Here is a 20,817-nt window from a genome sequence, read left to right on the forward strand (position 1 = left end):
TGGAGGGACATATACTCAGTGTAGGATCCTCAGGTAAGCCCCGCTTGAGATGAGTTCATGTCAGGAATTATGAAACATGAAACAGTTTCTCATGAGGGAATTTTGGCAGAGAAAAAGAATAGGATTAAATATACAAGGATAGACACTATAAATTATGTATATTTAAATACATAGGGGCCCCTGGGTGGCTCCGTCATTAAGCGTCTGCCTTCGGCTCAGGTCATGATCCCAGGGTCCTGGGATCGAGCCCTGTGTTGGGCTCCCTGCTCCACGGGGAGCCTGCTTCTCCCTCTCCCACTCCCCCTGCTTGTGTTCCTCTCTTACTCTCTGTCAAATAAGTAAAATCTTTAAAAAAAAATAAAGACAAATAAATTTAACCATCAAGATTTATACAGCAGGGGCGCCTGGGTGGCTCAGTCCGTTAAGCAGCTGCCTTTGGCTCTCAGTCATGATCCCAGGGTCCTGGGATTGAGCCCCGTGTCGGGCTCCCTGCTCAGCGGGGAGCCTGCTTCTCCCTCTCCCTCTGCTCTCCATCTGCTTGTGCTCTCTCTCTCAAATAAATAAAATCTTTTAAAAAAAGATTTGTAAAGCATATGAAACAGTGGCATGAATGAATTTCAGTAGAGAAATAGAATTATTTGCCTAACACTTTAACACAATTATGGAAAGTTCTATAAAATACATATATTTAAAGATTTATTTATTTATTTGAAAGAGAGAGAGAAACAGCATGAGAGGGGAGAGGGTCAGAGTGGAAGCAGGCTCCCCGCTGAGCGGAGAGCCTGATGTGGGACTCGATCCCAGGACTCCAGGATCATGACCTGAGCCGAAAGCAGTTGCCCAACCAACAGGGCCATCCAGGCGCCCTTAAAATACATATATTTAAAGACATAAAATAATTAAAGCATGAGAGAGACACTATCAAAGTGATCAAACAGATTTTAAAGTCAAAAGAACTTTTAGAAATAAACATAGTCATTGAAATGAAAACACTTATTAATAAGTAGATTAAACAGATTAGATAACAAGTGAAGAGGAAAGTGATAAGCAGACGTTGCAAATGTGTTTCTAATTATCTCAATTGGAATCCACATTTTACAGATTTTTTTAAGATTTTTTTATTTATTCATTTGAGAAAGAGAAAGAGAGGGAGGAAGCACGAGCAGGGGAGAGAGGGAGAGGGAGGAAACAGACTCCTCACTGAGCCAGGAGCCTGACACGGGGCTCGATCCCAGGACTCTGGGATCATGACCCAAGCTGAAGGCAGCTGCTTAACGGACTGAGCCACCCAGGTGCCCCAGAATTAATTAATTTTCTTATAGTAACCCTTATAGTATTAATGCAGTTGGTTTCCATTTTAAATGTACACAGAAGACATTTTCCAAAGTTGCTGCCATTGCATAGATAGGGGTGCTAAACAGTGTTTAGAAATCCTTAACATGGATGCAGCATGATGGAGAAGGAGAGAGAAAATCTCCATCACAGGACCCGGAGATCATGACCTGAGCCAAAATCAAGAGTCAGACGCCTAACTGACTGAGTCACCCAGAAACCCCAAGAAGTATTTTTTAATTCATCTGTAATTTTCTTTTGAAAGGAGAGACTGGAGGATACTCTCCTGTCCCCCTTTAAAAGTAACTTTTAAAATCTGTAGTTGGTCAATAAATCTTAAATATATCTTCACTTTTTCTCTTGAAATAATTTTTTTCTTTTTTTTTTTTTTTTTTTAAGATTTTATTTATTTGACAGAGACACAGCGAGAGAGGGAACACAAGCAGGGGGAAGTGGGAGAGGGAGAAGCAGGCTTCCCGCTGAGCAGGGAGCCTGATGCGGAACTCGATCCCAGGACCCTGGGATCATGACCTGAGCTGAAGGCAGATGCTTAACGACTGAGCCACCCAGGCGCCCCTTGAAATAATTTCTTTTCAGGATAATAGAATTTCTCTTTCAGGAGTAAAGAACAGGAGTGGATTCATCTGCTTTCTAGTTCTTTTTCTACCAACCTTGTTAATTCATTCTGATTTTTCATTTTATATATTGTAGTGCTGTAGTTAAAAAAATGAACTTAATAGTAAATTTCTTAAAAAATAACTGTGCAATTTAAAATATAGGTTGTGCCACTGCTTTATGTCTAACTTGAAGAGCAGTATAGCAAAGTGGAAGGAGCTTGAAACTAGAAGCCAGACAGATTGGGTATAAATCTCGACTTTCTCTTGACCACCTGGTAACTCTAACCAGTTTGTATTTCATTTCTTACTTAGATTAATCAAGGAGATTAGGTAAAAGTGACTCTCCTCCCTCAACCTTAACACCCCTCTCACGAGGAGATTGTGTTGGAGAGGGAAAAACTTGGGACAAGAGCTACACTTTCCATTATGGTAGCCAATAACCACATTTTAGGTGCTCAGTAGCTCCATGTGGCTAGTGACATATTGAATAGCATAAAGAATACTTCTGTCATCACGGACAGTTCTGTTGAATAGTATCTTTCTGGAGAGATTTTTTTCAGAAGTAAAGTCCATAAAAAAAGCAGTTAAAAGCATGAATAATAGCTTAGAAAGTTGGTCCGGGAGAGCTCACCTATTCACAAGAATAACTTGCAACTTGCTAATTAAGTACTCTGCCCCAAAAATCTTGTTTCCTATTGCAAAAATGTTTTTCCCTTTGTTTTTTACTTTCTGAAATCTGATCAGAGGCTTTCTTTTTTTTAAGATTTTATTTATTTATTTGAGAGAGAGAGCGCACGGGAGAGAGCACAAGCGGTGGAGAGGGAGAAGCAGGCTTCCCATCGAGCAGGGAGCCTGATGCGGAGCTTCATCCCAGGACCCTGGGATCATGACGAGCTGAAGGCAGCTGCTTAACCACCTGAGCCACCCAGGTGTCCCTAGAGGTTTTATCTTAAAACTAGAATCATAGGGGCGCCTGGGTGGTGTCTCAGTTGGTTAGGCATCTGACTCTTGATTTCAGCTCCAGTCAGGATCTCAGTGAGAGGGAGCCCTGATTTGGGGCTCAGTGGGGAGTCTGCTTGAGATTCATTCCCTGTGCCCCTACCCCCAGTGGCATGTGTGCGTCACACTCTCAAATAAATAAATATTTAAAAAACAACAAAAAGTAGAATCATAGATTATTATTATTTTAGGACTAAAAGAGACCTTAAAGTTAATGCTCTAGTGACTAGGTTCTGGTATAACTCCTTATTTTTCACATGATGTAATTTAGTCTCAGGGTTAGTGATTTGGGTTAACCGGTAGCCCTCTATGAGAATTCCAGGAACTATTGAAGACTATTGGCCGGTTTATTCATGCTTTTTCCTAGACCCTTGAAATTAAAAGTTGAAAAATACAGCCCTGCCCTTAAGGCTTTCATAGTCTACTAATGGAGACACACAAACAGTTGTAATATGGTACGGGTCTTTCAGTTTTGGTGGAGTGCTAAGACTCCTGTGAGAGCACATTGCTTAGCACAGTGCCTGGTATAAAGTAGTGCTGAATGAATAAAAGAGGTGGGCATTCTAACCCGCTTGTCTGTGTTGACTCTGAGTGAGCGGAAAGTGTTTCTAGTAATAGAAAAAGCATAGAAAGTGGTGTACAGAAAAAAATTTTCTCCTCTTTTCACTACTCACTGAATACTTTGGGTCATCAAATGTGTGGGGATTTTCTCCACACCAAGCAGATCTCTGATTCTGTGGACACCAGCTGGATATCCTACAACTTAAATCTAGCACTGTTTACCTGGAGATAGCACAGTCCCATAAGACTGCCACACGCACACCCCTCTTCAGATGCTAATCACAAGTCCAGTTTGTCACCTGTGCTTCTGACCAACTGGCTAAAATCAAAAGTTCCCACAACCTCCTCCTCAGATTTGATTAATTTGCTAGAGTGTTCACAGAATTCAAGAAGACAGTTTACCTACTAGATTACTGGTTTTATGAAAGGCTACAACTCAGGAAGAAGCAGATGGAAGATATGTATAGGGCAAGGAGCAGTCTGCCTTCCCAGATCTCCACATGTTTACCAGTGCAGAAGGTCCCTGGACCCCCCTTCTTTTTGTGTTTTTAGAGAGGCTTCATTACATAAGCATAATTGATTAAATCATCAGCCACCATTGGCGATTGATTCAGACCCCAGCTTTTCTCCCTTCCTTGGGGGTGGGGGTGTGGGCAAGAGCTGAAAGTTCCAACCCTCTAATCACAGGTTTCTTCCCCTGTCAGCCCCTGTCCGGTGGTTATCTAGGGGATTTCCAAAAATCGCCTCATTAACATAAACTCTTTTGTGGTTAAAAGGGCCTTATTAATAATAGCACCTTTTCACAGTTTAAGGCTCTGGAGCTATTTCAGGAGCTGGGAACAAAAGATGCCCTTACAGCTCTTATCACTTAGGAAATTACAAAGGTTTAGGAGCTATTTGCTCGGAACCCTGGATGAAAACCAAAATATGTATGTATGTATTATATGACAGTATCACAAGTGGTACCAAGACAAATGAGAGAATGGCATATTTGAGGAGTTACAGTTAGCTCAGTTTACCTGGTATATAGGCTGTTTGGGTAGGGCAAAAAATAAAAGATGAGTCTAGACCAGATGAGGCATTATTAAAGATTGTGAAGGCCCTTTTGTATTCCCCATTAAGAATATATTTAATTCTGAGGTACAAAGGTAACCATTTAAGAATTTTAAAGCAGGGTAAGACGTGATGCTGTGTGTGGATGGAGAAGGGCTAAATAGGATGTACATGGGAGAACTAATCAGTGTAAGCCTCGGGTAGCTTGGGGCCAAGGATACTAGGCAGTCAGAGGAAAGGAACAGAAAAGTGGGGGGTTACCAAAGATAAAACCTTGTATCTTTCAGAAGGTTGCCTCATGATGGATCATTGTCAGTCGTGGGTGAATCTCTATTCCTCCTCTGAATTTTTAGCACTTAGCTTTCTTCTGCTCCTGTCACTCTTAAATTCAAGTTGGTGTTATCAGTAACTTTTATTAACTAATGATATGAATTAAGTAGATTTTTATAGGCTAATTGCTTAATCAACATATTTATGGGAACTTACTAATTCAAATTCATCTTTAAAAACACTTGTTATATACCTAGCAACAATTTTTAATCACAGAGATGAAAACAAGAATAAAAACTTTGTTATAGTTTTGTTGGCATTAAGATTTCACATTTAATTACAACATTAAGATATTTTTAAAGCAAATTTATTCAAAGCCATTTGCCCTTAATGAGTTGAAATGCACCCTTGAATCCAATAGCAGACTGTATTAGAATAGAACTGTTGAGTTTCTCTCTGAAATAATCTTAGTTGCATTTTATAAACAGTGAGTAGAATTTTTGAATCTGCTTTTGTTGTTTATGAAGGGATCAGCAGTCACATGACAGAGAATAGTTACAGTCCTCTTCCTCAACGCAGATGGCATCCACAAAACCTGTTTCCTGAATCCTTTCTTAAAATCATTTCTTTCTCCATCATTTCCTGAATTCTCTAAATAAATACAGCCTTTTCCAGAATTCTCGTTCTGTACATATTTACTAGTCCTTCTGGTATATGTCTACATTATCACTTGAGATCATCTTTATGGTTGACTTGACCTTTGATTTCCCCAAGACGTCCTCTCTCTAATATGCACCTTTCGTCACCACATGTCTTTTTTTCCCCTTCATATTATGACAGTGACCTGATTATCCATTATTAGTAGTAGCCCCTAAGGCATGTAAGAGAGGTGCAGATATTTTGCTGTAAAAGTTTTCTGGCTCAGATTTATCTCAAAATAGTAGAAAATAACTATACAGGTTTGACGTAAAAGCTGGAGACAACCATGTGGTCCCACTTCTTTCCCTGTTGTCCTTTCCTCACTGTCACTTTTAAAAATAGGTCTTATATCTATTCTTGTCCATTTTCTTCTTGGTCTTTGTGCCCTTGCTTTTCCTAAAGTCAGGCCAATTTAGTATCCTCCCCTCACTTTTCCTACTGGCCCACAAATCTAAGCTTCTGTTTTAGTAAAATATTTCATTTCCTTCTTAGCCTGTGAAAATACAGACCCTATCAGCTTTTTTTACTTATTTCTTTTCTGCCTTTGATCTTGTATAATACATATTCCATTCTCATGAATGTAGCCACATCTTAATAGCTGGCTTATTTCTTGTATTTATGTTCTCTTAGTCCTTTTAAAATCCATTTTTATCTCTGTACTACATATATCTTCAAATGACTCTTAACCTTCATTACTGCTATCTTATAATAATAGTTCAAGATACTTATTCAAAAGGAAAAACATTTATTGTGTCTCCTTGTACTTCTAATTTTTAAGATAGTTCAACAGTGAGGTATGTGATTTGGCATTTAGCCAATGTATAATAGAACTAGAGTCCCCCCTATGAAAGATCAAATTACTTTATTCTGTTAAAAATGAAAATCTCCTTTCATTACTAGTAAGTTAGGAAATACAGGAACTTTCTCAGTTCTGTAATTGGATTAAGAGGGTTTTTATTTCAGAAGGATTGTAAATACAAACTTAGGAAATAAGATTGGTGATAAAGTTGATATTTATTGATTATTTCTGTATGTACCAGTACCATTGTACTAAACTATATCAGATACTTTAGATGCATAATACTCATTAATGCTCACAGCAGTTTTATGAAGTTTAAATGCTATTTTGATCTTTATAAGTGGGCTGTGAATGGTTAGAGAAGTTAATAACTTCCAAGTTTGCCTAGCTATATTAGATGACTTTATACCCAGGTCTTCTCTTTGTTCCCAATGCTTATCCTTTTTCTGCTATTCTTTACAGTTCATTTTACACACACATGCATACACAAGGCTAAGCTACAGTGCTTTAGAGGAGGCAGCATTTCATATGTTGCTGCTGCAAAATTTGAGAATAGCAAACGTCAGTTTCAAAATTATTAAATTCACAAACCTGTGTTAGTATAGATTAAATTAACATTTCCTATTTGCTTTTTCACAGACTGAAGGGGCTGGACTTGCCACCTGTATAGAATTATGTGTAAAAGCCCTTCGTTTGGAATCTACAGAAAATACTGAAGTGAAAATATCTATTTGCAAGACCATTTCGTGCCTGTTGCCTGATGATCTGGAAGTTAAACGTGCTTGTCAACTGAGTGAATTTCTTATTGAGCCTACAGTAGATGCATATTATGCTGTGGAAATGCTGTATAACCAGCCAGATCAGAAATATGATGAAGAGAATCTTCCAATACCAAATTCTCTACGCTGTGAGCTCTTACTTGTATTGAAAACTCAGTGGCCCTTTGATCCAGAATTCTGGGATTGGAAAACATTAAAACGACAGTGTCTTGCATTAATGGGGGAAGAAGCGTCTATTGTGTCTTCGATAGATGAACTAAACGACAGTGAAGTTTATGAGAAAGTAGTGGACTACCAGGAAGAGATTAAAGAAACTTCTATGAATGGACTTTCTGGTGGAATTGGTGCTAATTCTGGCCTTCTTAAAGACATCTGTGATGAAAAGCAGAAGAAGAGAGAGATAAAACAATTAAGAGAGAGGGGATTTATTTCTGCTAGGTTTAGGAATTGGCAAGCCTACATGCAGTATTGTGTGCTATGTGACAAAGAATTCCTTGGTCATAGAATAGTACGACATGCTCAAAAACATTACAAAGATGGGATTTACAGTTGCCCTATATGTGCAAAGAACTTCAATTCTAAAGAAACTTTTGTCCCTCATGTCACATTGCATGTTAAACAATCTAGTAAGGAGAGACTAGCAGCTATGAAACCATTAAGAAGATTGGGGAGGCCACCTAAGATCGCAACTACCAATGAGAATCAGAAGACTAATGCTGTGACCAAGCAGGAACAGCGGCCTATAAAAAAGAATAGTCTCTATTCAACAGACTTCATAGTATTTAATGACAATGATGGTTCAGATGATGAGACTGATGACAAAGATAAATCTTATGAACCAGAAGTGATCCCAGTCCAGAAACCAGTACCTGTTAATGAATTTAATTGCCCTGTAACTTTTTGTAAAAAGGGCTTTAAGTACTTCAAAAATTTAATTGCTCATGTAAAGGGGCATAAGGATAATGAAGATGCCAAGCGCTTTCTTGAAATGCAAAGCAAAAAAGTTATTTGCCAGTACTGTAGACGGCATTTTGTAAGTGTTACTCATCTTAATGATCACCTACAAATGCACTGTGGCAGTAAACCATATATCTGTATACAGATGAAATGTAAGGCTGGTTTTAATAGTTACGCAGAGCTCTTAACACACCGAAAGGAACATCAAATCTTTAGAGCAAAGTGTATGTTTCCTAAATGCGGCAGAATTTTTTCAGAAGCTTATTTACTGTATGATCATGAAGCACAGCATTATAATACCTATACTTGTAAGTTCACAGGTTGTGGTAAGGTTTATCGTTCTCAGAGTGAGCTAGAAAAGCATCTGGACGATCACAGTACTCCTGAAAAAGTGCTGCCTCCTGAAGACCAACATACTTCATCTGGAGATTGTGTTCAGCCTTCTAAAGTGAATCCGAACACAGAAGTGAGCATCAAGAAAGAGGGGTCTGTGCTTCCCTCAGAAAATAATATTGAAAACACCTTACCGGCAGATAGAAGTGATGCTTGGGATAAAAGCAAAGCAGAATCAGCTGTGACCAAACAAGACCAGACTTCTGCATCAGAGCTCAGGCCAGCTGATGGACCATTGTCAAATGGTTTGGAAAATCCTGTGACTACTCCTCTGCTTCAGGCCAGTGAAGTAGCTGTATCCATTAAAGTGTCCCTCAATCAGGGGATGGAGGATAACTTTGGAAAGCAAGAAAACTCAGCTGTGGAAGGCACTGCTGAATCACTGGTCACAGACTTACGTACACCAGTTGGAGATACTTGTAATGATTTGTGTCGTCCAGGTTTTCAAGAAAGAAAACAGGATTGCTTTAATGAAGCCCAGATTACTCAGAATTCTTTAGTAAATTCAGAAACCCTCAAAATAGGTGACCTTACCCCACAAAACTTAGAAAGACAAGTGAACAACCTGATGACCTTTTCTGTGCAAAATCAGGCAGGATTTCAAAACAGTTTACCATCTTCCAAGTTTGAATGTGGAGGTAATGTTAAAACATCATCCAATCTTTATAATTTATCTCTTAAGACATTGGAAAGTATCACATTTGTTCCACCACAGCCCAACCCAAGTAGTTCTTTAGGAACTCCATCAGTGCCTCCAAAAGCGCCAGTTCAGAAATTCAGTTGCCAGGTTGAGGGATGTACTCGAACCTATAATTCTTCACAGAGTATTGGGAAACACATGAAGACAGCACACCCTGACCAATATGCTGCATTTAAAATGCAGCGCAAAAGTAAAAAAGGTCAGAAATCTAACAACTTAAATACACCAAATAATGGAAAGTTTATTTATTTTTTGCCATCACAGGTGAGCAGCTCTAACAATGCATTTTTTACACCACAGACCAAAGCCAACGGGAATCCTACTTGTTCAAATCAGTTGCAGCATGTCTCGCCTTCCATTTTTCCAGCTCATTTAACAAGTGTGTCAACTCCACTGTTGCCCTCAGTGGAAAGTGTCATAAATCCAAATATACCTTCTCAGGATAAAAATGAACAAGGTGGTGGTATTATATGTTCCCAAATGGAAAATTTATCTACTACTACCTTGCCAGCACAAATGGAAGATCTAACCAAAACAGTTTTGCCTTTGAATATTGACAGTGGCTCAGATCCTTTCCTTCCTCTACCTGCAGAAAGTAGTTCAATGTCTCTTTTCCCTTCACCAGCAGATAATGGGGCTAATTCTGTTTTTTCCCAACTGGAAAATAATACAAATCATTTTTCCTCACAGATTGAAGGAAACACTAATTCCTCCTTTCTAAAGGGAGGTAATGGTGAAAATGCAGTTTTTTCTTCACAAGTCAATGTTGCAAATGACTTTAATAGCACCAGTGCCCAACAGTCTGCACCTGAAAAGGTTAAAAAAGACCGTGGGCGGGTCCCAAATGGGAAGGAAAGAAAACCCAAGCACAACAAAAGGGCTAAATGGCCTGCAATTATCAGAGATGGGAAATTTATCTGTAGCAGGTGTTACAGGGCTTTTACTAATCCCAGATCTCTGGGTGGACACTTGTCTAAGCGATCTTACTGTAAACCACTGGATGGAGCAGAAATTGCTCAAGAACTTCTACAGAATAATGGACAGCCTTCTCTTCTTGCCAGCATGATTCTCTCCACAAATGCAGTAAATTTGCAGCAGCCGCAACAGTCTACCTTCAGTCCAGAAGCATGTTTTAAAGATCCATCATTCCTGCAACTTCTTGCTGCTGAAAATCGCTCATCAACATTTTTACCAAATACATTTCCTCGGACTGGTGTGACTAGCTTTAGTACCAGTGTTAGTCAAGAAGGAAGTGAAATTATTAAACAGGCTTTGGAAACTGCTGGCATTCCCAGTACATTTGAGGGTGCCGAAATGCTTTCTCATGTTCCAACAGGTTGTGTTTCAGATGCAACACAAGTAAGTGCAACAGTGATGCCAAGTCCAGCTGTGCCACCCCTGTTGCAGACTGTATGCCACCCAAACCCCCTGCTGACAAACCAGAATAGGACCCCAAACTCCAAAACTTCCTCCATTGAGGAATGCAGCAGTTTGCCTGTTTTCCCAACAAATGACTTACTACTGAAGACTGTTGAAAATGGTTTGTGTTCTAGTTCATTCCCTAATTCTAGTGGGCCATCACAAAATTTTACCAATAACAGTTCACGTGTTTCAGTTATAAGTGGTCCTCAGAACACGAGGTCTAGTCATTTAAATAAGAAGGGAAACAGTGCTTCGAAGAGAAGAAAGAAAGTTGCTCCTCCCCTAATTGCACCTAATGCTTCCCAAAACTTGGTAACAAGTGACTTAACAGCAATGGGACTTATAGCAAAGAGTATAGAGATACCAACTAGTAACCTCCATTCAAATGTAATTCCAAATTGTGAGCCTCAGGGTTTGGTGGAAAATCTAACACAGAAATTAAATAATGTTGACAATCAGTTATTTATTACTGATGTGAAAGAAAACTTTAAAACCAATCTTGAGTCCCATACAGTGTTAGCTCCTTTAACATTAAAAACTGAAAATGGTGATTCCCAAATGATGGCTTTGAATTCGTGCACGACTTCAATAAATTCTGATTTGCAGATTTCTGAAGACAATGTTATACAAAACTTTGAAAAGACTCTGGAAATTATTAAAAGTGCTATGAATTCTCAAATACTTGAGGTAAAAAGTGGATCTCACGGTGTTGGTGAAACATCACAGAATGCGCAAATAAATTATAACATTCAGCTTCCTTCAGTAAACACTGTACAAAATAACAAGTTACCTGATTCTTCTCAGTTTTCTTCCTTCGTGGGTGTCATGCCAGCAAAAAGTAACATTCCTCCGTCTGAAGTATTACATAAGGAGGATCAAATACAGGAAATTTTAGAAGGCTTGCAGAAATTAAAATTAGAAAATGACCTGTCCACTCCAGCACCCCAGTGTGTACTAATAAATACGTCAGTGACACTGACTCCCACTCCTGTTAAACCAATTCCAAATGTCACAGTTGTTCAGCCAGTTTCTGAAATGATAAGCAACATTCAGTTTAGTGACAAAGTTAATAAACCGTTTGTGTGTCAAAACCAAGGCTGTAATTACAGTGCTATGACAAAGGATGCTTTATTTAAGCACTATGGTAAGATTCATCAGTACACTCCAGAGATGATTCTTGAAATTAAGAAGAATCAGTTGAAATTTGCTCCATTTAAATGTGTAGTACCTACCTGTACAAAAACATTTACAAGAAATTCTAATCTCCGGGCGCACTGTCAGTTGGTCCATCATTTTACAACAGAAGAAATGGTAAAGTTAAAAATTAAACGGCCTTATGGAAGAAAATCCCAGAGTGAAAATTTGTCAGCCCCACGAGTTACACAAGTAAAAAGACAGCTAACTATGACAGAGGAAAATAAAAGGGAATTGCAGCCCGCTTTAGACTTGGGAGCAATGAAGGAAAATGCCTTTGGTAATGTAGCAGTGATCCCAGAAAAACAACTTGTAGAAAAAAAAAGTCCTGAAAAAACAGAAAATTCCTTGCAAGTGATCACAGTTACTTCAGAACAAGGTAATACAAATTCTCTCACAAACATACAAACCAAAGGACGGAAAATTAGGAGACATAAAAAAGAAAAGGAGGAGAAAAAACGCAAGAAGCCAGTTTCTCACTCCCTTGAGTTTCCAACAAGATACAGTCCCTACAGACCTTATCGGTGTGTTCATCAGGGTTGTTTTGCAGCTTTTACTATACAGCAAAACTTAATTCTGCATTACCAGGCTGTACACAAGTCAGATCTACCTGCATTTTCTGCAGAGGTTGAAGAAGAAAGTGAAGCTGGTAAAGAAAGTGAAGAAATTGAAACTAAACAGACTGTGAAAGAATTTCGATGTCAGGTGAGTGACTGTTCTCGAATTTTCCAAGCAATTACTGGCCTGATACAACACTACATGAAACTTCATGAAATGACTCCTGAGGAGATTGAAAGTATGACTGCTTCTGTGGATGTCGGGAAATTTCCATGTGACCAGTTAGAGTGTAAGTCTTCATTTACCACATACTTGAACTATGTTGTTCATCTTGAGGCAGATCATGGAATTGGGATAAGGGGAAGTAAAACTGAAGAAGATGGCATATACAAGTGTGACTGTGAAGGATGTGACCGTATATATGCAACTCGGTCAAATCTCCTCCGACACATTTTTAATAAGCATAATGACAAACACAAAGCTCATTTGATTCGGCCAAGAAGATTAACACCTGGTCAGGAAAATATATCAAGCAAAGCAAACCAAGAAAAGACAAAGTCTAAGTATCGGGGGACAAAACACAGATCTGGAAAGGAAGGAATCAAAATGCCTAAGACGAAACGAAAGAAAAAAGATAATTTAGAGAACAAGACTGCAAAAATTGTGCAGATTGAAGAAAATAAGCCTTATTCTCTGAAACGTGGAAAGCACGTATATTCTATAAAGGCTAGAAATGATGCCTTATCTGAGTGTACAAGCAGATTTGTGACCCAGTATCCATGTATGATAAAAGGGTGTACATCAGTTGTTACAAGTGAAAGCAATATAATTAGACATTATAAATGCCATAAATTATCAAAGGCATTTACATCACAACACCGTAATCTTCTCATTGTCTTCAAACGGTGTTGCAACTCACAACTAAAGGACACTTCTGAGCAAGAAGGTGATAAGAGTGATGTGAAAAATTCTGACACATGTGTATCAGAGAGCAGTGATAACTCCAGAACAGCTACAGTTCCACAGAGAGAAAGTGAAAAAAATGAGAAAGATGAAATGGATGAGCTAACAGAATTATTTATTACAAAATTAATAAATGAAGATAATGCAAGTGTGGAGACCCAAGCTCATACCTCTTCAAATGTAAGTAATGATTTTCAGGAAAATAACCCCTGCCAGTCAGAAAAACAAAAAACAAGTAATTTGAAGAGAGTTAATAAAGAAAAAAATGTCTCCCAAAATAAAAAGAGAAAAGTTGAAAAAACAGAACCAGCATCGGCAGTTGAGTTAAGTAGTACGCATAAAGAAGAAGAAACTGCTGTTGCAATTCAAACCACGGAGGAGCATACTGCATCTTTTGACTGGAGCTCATTTAAACCAATGGGATTTGAAGTATCATTTCTGAAGTTTCTTGAGGAGTCTGCAGTGAAGCAGAAGAAAAATTCTGACAAAGACCATCCAAATAGTGGAAATAAGAAAGGATCCCATTCAAATTCAAGAAAAAATACTGATAAGACTGCTGTGACTAGTGGAAATCATGTATGTTCTTGTAAAGAAAGTGACACCTTTGTACAGTTTGCCAATCCATCACAGCTTCAGTGCAGTGATAATGTAAAAATTGTTTTAGACAAGACTCTTAAAGATTGCACTGAACTTGTGTTAAAACAACTTCAGGAAATGAAACCTACCGTCAGTCTGAAAAAACTTGAAGTACATTCAAATGATCCAGATGTGTCTGTTATGAAAGAAATTAGTATGGGTAAAGCCACAGGTAGAGGGCAGTACTGATAACTAATGTACTATAAATACATTATTTACGGTTTTATTTTAAGTAGGAAGCCATCAAGCATGCTAGAGTTGTGAAACTTTCTCATTAATTTTTGTTGCTGACGTGAATTAACCTGGCCAAAAAGAAAAAAAAAAAAAACACATGACATTTGTCATGTAAAACTTTTTTTTTTATCCCTATGGGACTTGAGGAACAGAATCAATACTTCAGTTATTGTAAATAGTTGAGCTACACCTCAAATTTCTATCAGCCAGTTCCCCTTTCCATGAACTAAATTGAATTATCTGTGTGATTGTTACGTTTCACCAGGTCACTGCTCATGTAGAACAGTAGTCTGTAGATATCTTTTTTGTACATATTTATTACTGTAAATCATTTGCTGCCACCAGCAGTGTGTAAGTCTAAACTATTAAATGACACATTTATATTTGGAATTTTAATTTTTAACTAAGTGATCAAGTTTTTAAAACTGTTCTTTTATTGTTTTAAATTAAGAATTTTTTGAACTAAAAGTAGAAACTCTGCCATGGTTCATTGATTTTTTACATAAAACATTTATTTACAAGATGATCTCAAAATTACTTTTCACAAAGTAGGCACATTATATCAACACCTTGCTCTGCTTTGTAAATTTATCCTCCAGGATTTTGGGATGGTATTCATGTGAAATTATAGCAGATTCTTTAGCAGTTTCCTATAGCTACAGGTTTTTTTCAGTGCTTCTAATTGGATATAGTTACTATGATTCCATGAAATATAATGGAAATGTGAATAAAGAATTTACTACATCAAAGATTTTAAACATTTGGTATTAAAAAAAAAAATCCTTTGTGAATGTGATAGAAACTAGTAGTGTGGAGCAGTGTAAATATTTGAGGTGGTGATTTGTGAAGTAGCCCAGTATTGCCTTAAATAAAATCACATTTCATTTCTTGTTTTATACATGTGATCTTATAAAGTTTTTTTTTTTTTCCATTTTCTGAGATTTATAGATTGGTGTATAGCTTTAAACTGTATAAACTTTTGTGGAAAGATTTTTTTAAACATTTTTATAAATCTTAAAATTGGTATCATCAAAGTGAGCCCATCTTGTGTTTATAAAATGCAAGAGTCCTTAACATTTATAATTACATAGATGAAACACTTTCTATAAGGAAGTTGGATGTTTTGATTTTACTGTTTATAGATGTTAGATTGTACAGATTTGTATTTTCCCACCACATCTAATGATACTTTTTTCATTAGATTGGTCTTCCAGAGCAGTATTAGTTGTTATAATTGATTATTTTGGTTATTCAGTATATAGTTAGCTCTTATGGTTTAGCTTTATTCACCATATTTATACTGTGGATTCACGGCAGAGATAGAGGTTATTGCAGGAGAGTTTATTACCTTCATTTGAAGTCCAACTAAAGTCAGTACTGGAAACAAAAGAAGACATCTTTTGAATTTACTTTTGTTTCTGTTTGCCATAAATAGTAGCATTGATTTTTGACTTTGTGTTTGTTATAAACCAGTTGCATTCACAATATTATTAGCCTGAGATATTGACAATGTTGTAATAATATGAAAATGTGTATATTCCCTGTGCAACATCAGATTTGCAGGAAAAATGAAGCACTTAACTGAAATTGCTGGTACTCTGAATAAATAAGCATGGTCAAGGAGTGAATTATTTTCTTTTGGAAAATATTTTTTTAAGTTTTATTAAAGTATTATAGTTTTATTTTTAGGGCCTAATGGGTTATATTGAATAGTTGGTTTCACCTCCTTAAGGTTTATTACCAATATGCATAAAACTTGACACATTAAAATCCCTTCCCTTTGGTAAGCCCACTGTTATTTATTAAAATAAAAGTTGTTCTTATGGGTAATTAATACATGTTTTTTTCCTAAATTAACAATAACTTAACTCTGAATAATTTTAATATTAAATTTTTGTTAACAACTGAATGTTTCCGTACAGTTTTCTTGGAAGTTGACCTAGTTCTTAAAGATAGGCATTTGGCAAAACTGCCCTAAACAGTACAATAGCAAGGAGATTTATTTCTGGTAAATGTAGTGATGAGCCACCGTTAAGTGAAAATACCATTGTATTGGGGCTTTTCTTTTGCTCGTTAGCTCAAGAAAATTGACCCTTAGACATTTCTGTATTCTACATGTCAGGAGAAAGTTTGCCAACACTGAATTTTTTTTATATTCCAGGTACTGTTTGCTAAAAGTAATTATGGCAGAGTGGGCTTTTTAGCATGGAACAAAAATCAAGTTATGGTATAAAATACTAATTTATAGAACAGCATGTTGGTAAAATTTGATATGGAATGTAATGCCTAAGTATTAAAAATGTAATCTTAAAGTATATATTTTTCATGTATACTTTTCCTCAGTCTATTGTCTTGAGATACTTTCTTCCTACAGCCTTAGTTTGCCTAGGTTTTATCATTTAAAAATGGACTTTTTTTCCCTCTTCTAAACCCAAAGAATTTGAATCTACAGATCAGAACGTATTCAAAATGTATCGGGAAGTGAAAAGGTAACAGTTTGGGAGATTTTCAGCAATGTTAAATTCAGCATAAATTATTTTAAAGGGCTAGACAGAGATCGAGTTTTGGCAAGGCAATTTTTTGATCACTGGGTAGGCAAACAGTTGCTGTAGCTATTAAGATTACATAAATACTCATAAATACTATAGCTAGAGATATCAAAGAGGGAATGCTCTATTGCAGGGGTGGGTGTTTATGAAAGTCTGTAGAAAAGTGATTCGTGAAAGATGAATGACCAGTCCTTGGATGGTCATAGGGGAAACGAATTCTAGGTATGGAGGTATGATGAAGCAGCATAGTGCATTTGCAGTATTGCAAGTGGTTTATGTGGAAAGATACGGGGTTGGAGAAGCTGAAGAGGAAATGAGCCAGATCATGAAGGTTCTTGTATGCCATATAGTTTTCAGTTTTGATTTATTAAGTGGTTACTGAATGCATTTAAGTTCAACAGTTTCACCAGATGCCAATTTTAGAAAGATAATTGGTAGTATATAGAGGATAGATTGGATAAGTTGGAAGTTAAAAGCAGGGAGACTTGAGGCAAAAAATGGTGGGGGCCAGGAGAAAAGATGTTAACAGAGTTGAGAAACAGTAAAACAGTAAGGCAACCTTTTTCAAAATGTTTATTGTAATGAGTTACTACCAGGTTGGAACTTCCGTCATCAAAGTTTTCTAAACTGCATGTTGTAGCTCACTCTTAAAAGAATCCAGTGCACAGCAGTATATTAAAGACTGAAAGTTCTGTGCAGAGAACATGTTAACTGTTAAATGGGAATTTTTCAGACTTAACTGACAATGAAAATATTTTTCTTTTTTAATGTTAATACTCAGATATATCCTACTAAGTGTTCTAAGGAGCACATTTTAGGAAACACTCCTCTGAAATGGCATTCATTAAACCAGGGCTGAGAATCAGCAGGTGTGTGCACCAGTGCAGCATGTATCATCTGTTTACAAGTGGTGATTTTTCTGATTGGCCAATTTATCCATTCCAGTTGATAAGTTTCACATGTCTTTTTATACCAGTTTTTAATTTTATATTGTTTATTATCTGTGCCTCCCAACACTACCTACCTCTCAGTGAACAAAATGATCGTATCTGCTTTATTTCTCAGTGGTTTTGCTCAGTAGAGGTGCTTCATTTCAGTGATCTGCTCTCCATAAATGGGAGCCCTACGTGTATCACTTTCATATTTGGAATTCAGATTCCCTTTGTCCAGCCACAAACTGCTAGCTCACCTGCTTGGGATATCTCCACTAAAAAATACTTCTACCTCATCTCAACTAGTCAGTTAATCCTACCACCTGCTCATTATTCATCCGCTCACCCTGTCCTCAACTTGTCCTACTTAGAGACTAGATCCAGCTGTTACATGCACTCCTTTGCAGGTATCCTCAGATCATGCCCCTCTATCTGTCGTGATCTAGAACAATTTCAAAACCTGTCTGCCTTTGAGCAGTTGAGTGGGAGGAAATTACTACAACAGGCAAGTTTATAATCTCAAAGAGACTCAAAACTGGCAGTTTTTCTGCAGTGTTACTGTAATACCTTGCTTCCACAAACTTAAATGATTTCCACGCTTTTTTTTTTCCAGTTTTCCTACTCCATCAATGCGCTTTTAATCACATTTGCTGAGAAAATAGAAAAACGTGACCAGAATTTTCTCCACTTTTCACCACCAAATTTATAAGCCCATCTACAGATCTGCACTCTTACCAAAAAGCAATCCTTCCTCACCTCAAAAACTTTGAATTAGCTACTCTGTTTTCATCAAACTTTCTCCTACTAGATCCTTTCAACAGTCTATATATGTGCCCTAGTAGTTACTATTCTTAAAAAAGGGGGGTGGGGGGGCGCCTGGGTGGCTCAGTCGTTAAGCGTCTGCTTTCGGCTCAGGTCATGATCCCAGGGTCCTGGGATCGAGCCCCGCATCAGGCTCCCTGCTCCACGGGAAGCCTGCTTCTCCCTCTCCCACTCCCCCTGCTTCTGTTCCCTCTTTCGCCGTGTCTCTCTCTCTCTCAAATAAAATCTTTTTAAAAAGGGGGGGGCGGATATGGGGAGGGTGATTCCATCTAACTATAATCCCTTTTATTTGGTTCCCATCAGAGCTAATCTGAGTTGTCAAACATTCCATTTCTTCTCATTTAATCCCACTTTATATATCATATCCCACAACTGTTCCGAAAATTGCTTTCATCAGGATCACCATTCTTTTCCATGCTGCCATATCTGTTCTTTTTTTCTGCTCATTCACTGCCTTAGGAGCATTCATCAGGGTAAATGACTTACTCTTGGAAATGTTCTCTCTTGGTTATCTTACCTTTCCTGGCTGCTCCATCACTGAGTCCGACCCTGTTTCCTCTCCCAATACCTGACCTTGGCTTATTGTATATGTGTCCACTCTCTCTCTGGATGATTTAGTCCATTCTCTGGCGTTCAGTATGAATGTACCATCACACGCAAATTTATACCTCTAAGACCAAACTGTTCATAGTTGCAGGCTTGTAATTTCAACTGCCTACCTCAGAATTAAACATAACACCCCAAATCATTTCTTTCCCTACCCCACCTTCAATCTGTTCCTCTCCCAGTATCCTTATCTGGGTAAGTGAAATCATTTCCTAGATTTCTCAATCCAGGTTCTCTAACATCATCATGGTAACCACTTCACACCCTTTCTCTATGTTTGGTAACAAGTATAAGCATTTTTACCTCAAGTGAAAAGGAACCCACTTCTTATCCAAATCATTTCTTGCCTAGACCACTGTAATATTCTTATGAGCTTTCTTCCGAATATTCCCCACCAAAAGTTAGGTTAATTTTTTTTAAGTAATTTTAGTTTGTGGGGAGTGGGTGGAGAAAAAATTTTTTCTTCACATTGCCCTTTGAATAAAATAAGGTGTTTGTTTTACTATGATGCCTGCCTATCTAAATACAACTTGTTGCTCTCCTTTGCCCATTGTGTTCTAGCCACATTGCTTTCTCTTGAGTTCCTCAAGCCAGGCTCTTTCACATCTCAAGGTCCTTGCACTAGCTGTTCTTTCGCTTGGAATGCTATATTTTACTGTGTACTCACTCACTCATTCTTTAGGCCTTAGGCCTCAGCCCCGTTATCAGTTACTCCATTGCACCATTCAACTTTCCTTGATAGCATTTATCAGGTTGTAATTGCTTTTTATTCTGTGCCATGGAACAGTCCGGTACCTTGCACATACTACATACTTAGTGGTAGTAAAAACTTCTTGAATGCTTAAATGGGAGATAAAGAGAACTTGATTCTGACTCTCCTGGAGCTCAGAGTCTACACAATTACTATAATTATTAGTGCTAAGGGCATTATAAGAATATATAATAGAGTGAGAATTTGGTGCTATGTAGTCTGTGGTGAGGGAAAGAAGTTAATAAAGATTTCTCTAAAGGCGGTAAGGGGAGGGAAGTTAGAGAAAACTCCAGGCTGGTTTTAAAAGTTCATTCTGGTGAGGGAGTGTTCCAGTGGAAAATTCAAGGAGACCAGTTAAGGAGGCTAAGTTGTCCAGGGAAGAACGAATACTGTCTTGAAGAGTGGTGATAGCTGAAGGAGAAAAGTGGACAGACTTGAGAGATCTAGGATATTTGACAGGACTTGATCATTATAGGTTATGGGAAAAGAGGAAGAGGATAGAAATTGAGAAAATTTACAGGTTTTTGGTTTGAATAAATGAAGAAATGTTATTTAGGTAGGTGAGGATAAAAGAGCAGTTTTGTGAGTTGATGATTGCCTAAGGGAAGAGTATAGAAAAGGATCCAGGACCTAACTCTGAGAAACTCAGAATTTCCAAGTAGATAAGAGAGAAATAGGAAAAATCATGAGACTTGTAGGATGAACTATTTCAAGGTGTCACATTCTCCTGAGATAAGGAAATTGTAAAGTATCCTTTGGATTTAGTGGTAAGAAAGTAATCCGTGACCTTTGCAATTACTTAGTTTGAGTGGAGTCAGTTGGAGAAGTGTAGAAAGCAAGTGTAAACACCTATTTTTGGTGTTTTATTGAAATGAAAAAAGGACTGATACAATAGTTGCTAAAGAGTGTCATGGAGTCCAACCAGTTTTTCATTGTATAGACAAATTGAGCATATTCAAGTTGCATTGAGAAGGATTTGGTAGAGAGGAGG

General features: G+C 37.6%; 1 protein-coding gene across 3 annotated transcripts in view; it reads left to right on the top strand.

The window, feature by feature from the left end:
- ZNF292 (zinc finger protein 292) overlaps positions 1-15,794 on the top strand; it is an 84,987-nt gene extending 69,193 nt beyond the window's left edge. For all 3 annotated transcript variants that reach the window (XM_034991317.1, XM_034991318.1, XM_034991319.1), the window contains one exon: positions 6,970-15,794. In XM_034991317.1, coding sequence (XP_034847208.1) covers positions 6,970-14,121 — 7,152 coding nt within the window. In that variant the 3' untranslated portion in view covers positions 14,122-15,794. The remainder of the gene's footprint in view (positions 1-6,969) is intronic.
- The last annotated feature ends 5,023 nt before the right edge of the window (positions 15,795-20,817 follow it).

The sequence above is a fragment of the Mirounga leonina genome, unplaced genomic scaffold (genome assembly GCF_011800145.1).
Source record: "Mirounga leonina isolate KUSES-001 unplaced genomic scaffold, KU_Mleo_1.0 Mir_53, whole genome shotgun sequence".
NCBI lineage: Eukaryota > Metazoa > Chordata > Mammalia > Carnivora > Phocidae > Mirounga > Mirounga leonina.